The sequence below is a fragment of the Microtus ochrogaster genome, linkage group LG2, assembly GCF_000317375.1.
Source record: "Microtus ochrogaster isolate Prairie Vole_2 linkage group LG2, MicOch1.0, whole genome shotgun sequence".
NCBI classification, from domain to species: domain Eukaryota; kingdom Metazoa; phylum Chordata; class Mammalia; order Rodentia; family Cricetidae; genus Microtus; species Microtus ochrogaster.
The window spans coordinates 8,943,846-8,945,008 of record NC_022028.1 but is presented as its reverse complement, the minus strand read 5'-3'; the positions used below and the strand labels follow the sequence as shown (position 1 = coordinate 8,945,008).

The following is a 1,163-nucleotide window of genomic DNA, read 5'->3' as shown; positions in this document are numbered from 1 at the left end:
CTCTCTACTCCCGACCTCCCTCTCTCTACTCCCGACCTCCCTCTCTACTCCCGACCTCCCTCTCTACTCCCGACCTCCCTCTCTACTCCTGACCTCCCTCTCTACTCCCGACCTCCCTCTCTCTTTACTTCTCTTTTTTTAACCACTTCCAGGCTCTGAGCATTCCTCCTTCTTCTCCCCTTCTTCCCCTCCCAGGAAATCGGGATGAAAAGTTCCATCCAGCAGGGTGGGATGGGGGGGTGTTAGGGTGGAGGTGGGGGTGGGGTGGACAGGTTCCAGCTTTCCGGTTGCTGCTCCTCACCCGCATCTTCTGTCTGCCTCCTGTGGTCCACAGGGATGATGAGATCCGGGACAAGTGTGGGGGCGATGCTGTGCACTACCTGTCCTTCCAGAGGCACATCATTGGCTTGCTGGTTGTCGTGGGCGTCCTCTCTGTAGGCATCGTGTTGCCCGTCAACTTCTCAGGGGACCTGCTAGGTCAGTGAGGGCCAGGTGTCCGGACTGGAAGGGGACAAAGGGGGATCTGTGCCGACCCTACCACCCTCCCCTTCTCCTTCTCGCCCTCCAGAGAACAATGCCTACAGCTTCGGGAGAACCACCATTGCCAACTTGAAATCAGGGTGAGGCTTGGGACCTCTCCCTTGTGTGGAACCTAGAGTGGAGGCGAGAGATTTGAAGCTTCAGAGATGGATGGCCACAGCAGAGGTAGACCGTGCTGACCCCATAGCCCCATGTGACCCTCTGCCCTCCACAGGAATAACCTCCTCTGGCTGCACACCTCCTTTGCTTTCCTGTACCTGCTGCTCACGGTCTACAGCATGCGGAGACATACCTCAAAGATGCGCTACAAGGAGGACGACCTGGTGAGGAAGTGCAGCCTGTCTCGGCTTCCCAGGCAGCCCTGGGGTGGCCGCTGTGGAGTTGAGCTGCCTGGGTTCCCTCCTACTCTAGGATCAGGGCACTTCTCCAGGGATCCTAGGAAGGCCATGCCTGGGCCTCTCCATGCTGAGCCCAGCCCTTGCGAAATGGCCATGGCTGGTAGTGCTGTCAATGGTTGTATTCCTGGCTGTGGCTGGTAGTGCTGTCAATGGTTGTATTCCTGGCCGTGGGAAATGGCCGTGACTAGTAGTGCTGTCAATGGCTATATTCCTGGCCGTGGGAAA

At 57.9% G+C, this 1,163-nt stretch overlaps 1 protein-coding gene across 2 annotated transcripts in view; it reads left to right on the top strand.

The window, feature by feature from the left end:
- Positions 1–1,163, top strand: part of Tmem63b (transmembrane protein 63B) — a 26,551-nt gene that overhangs the window by 11,009 nt on the left and 14,379 nt on the right. For both annotated transcript variants that reach the window (XM_005359838.3, XM_005359839.3), the window contains 3 exons: positions 335–477; positions 569–620; positions 755–863. In XM_005359838.3, the coding sequence (XP_005359895.1) occupies positions 335–477; positions 569–620; positions 755–863 (304 nt within the window). The remainder of the gene's footprint in view (positions 1–334; positions 478–568; positions 621–754; positions 864–1,163) is intronic.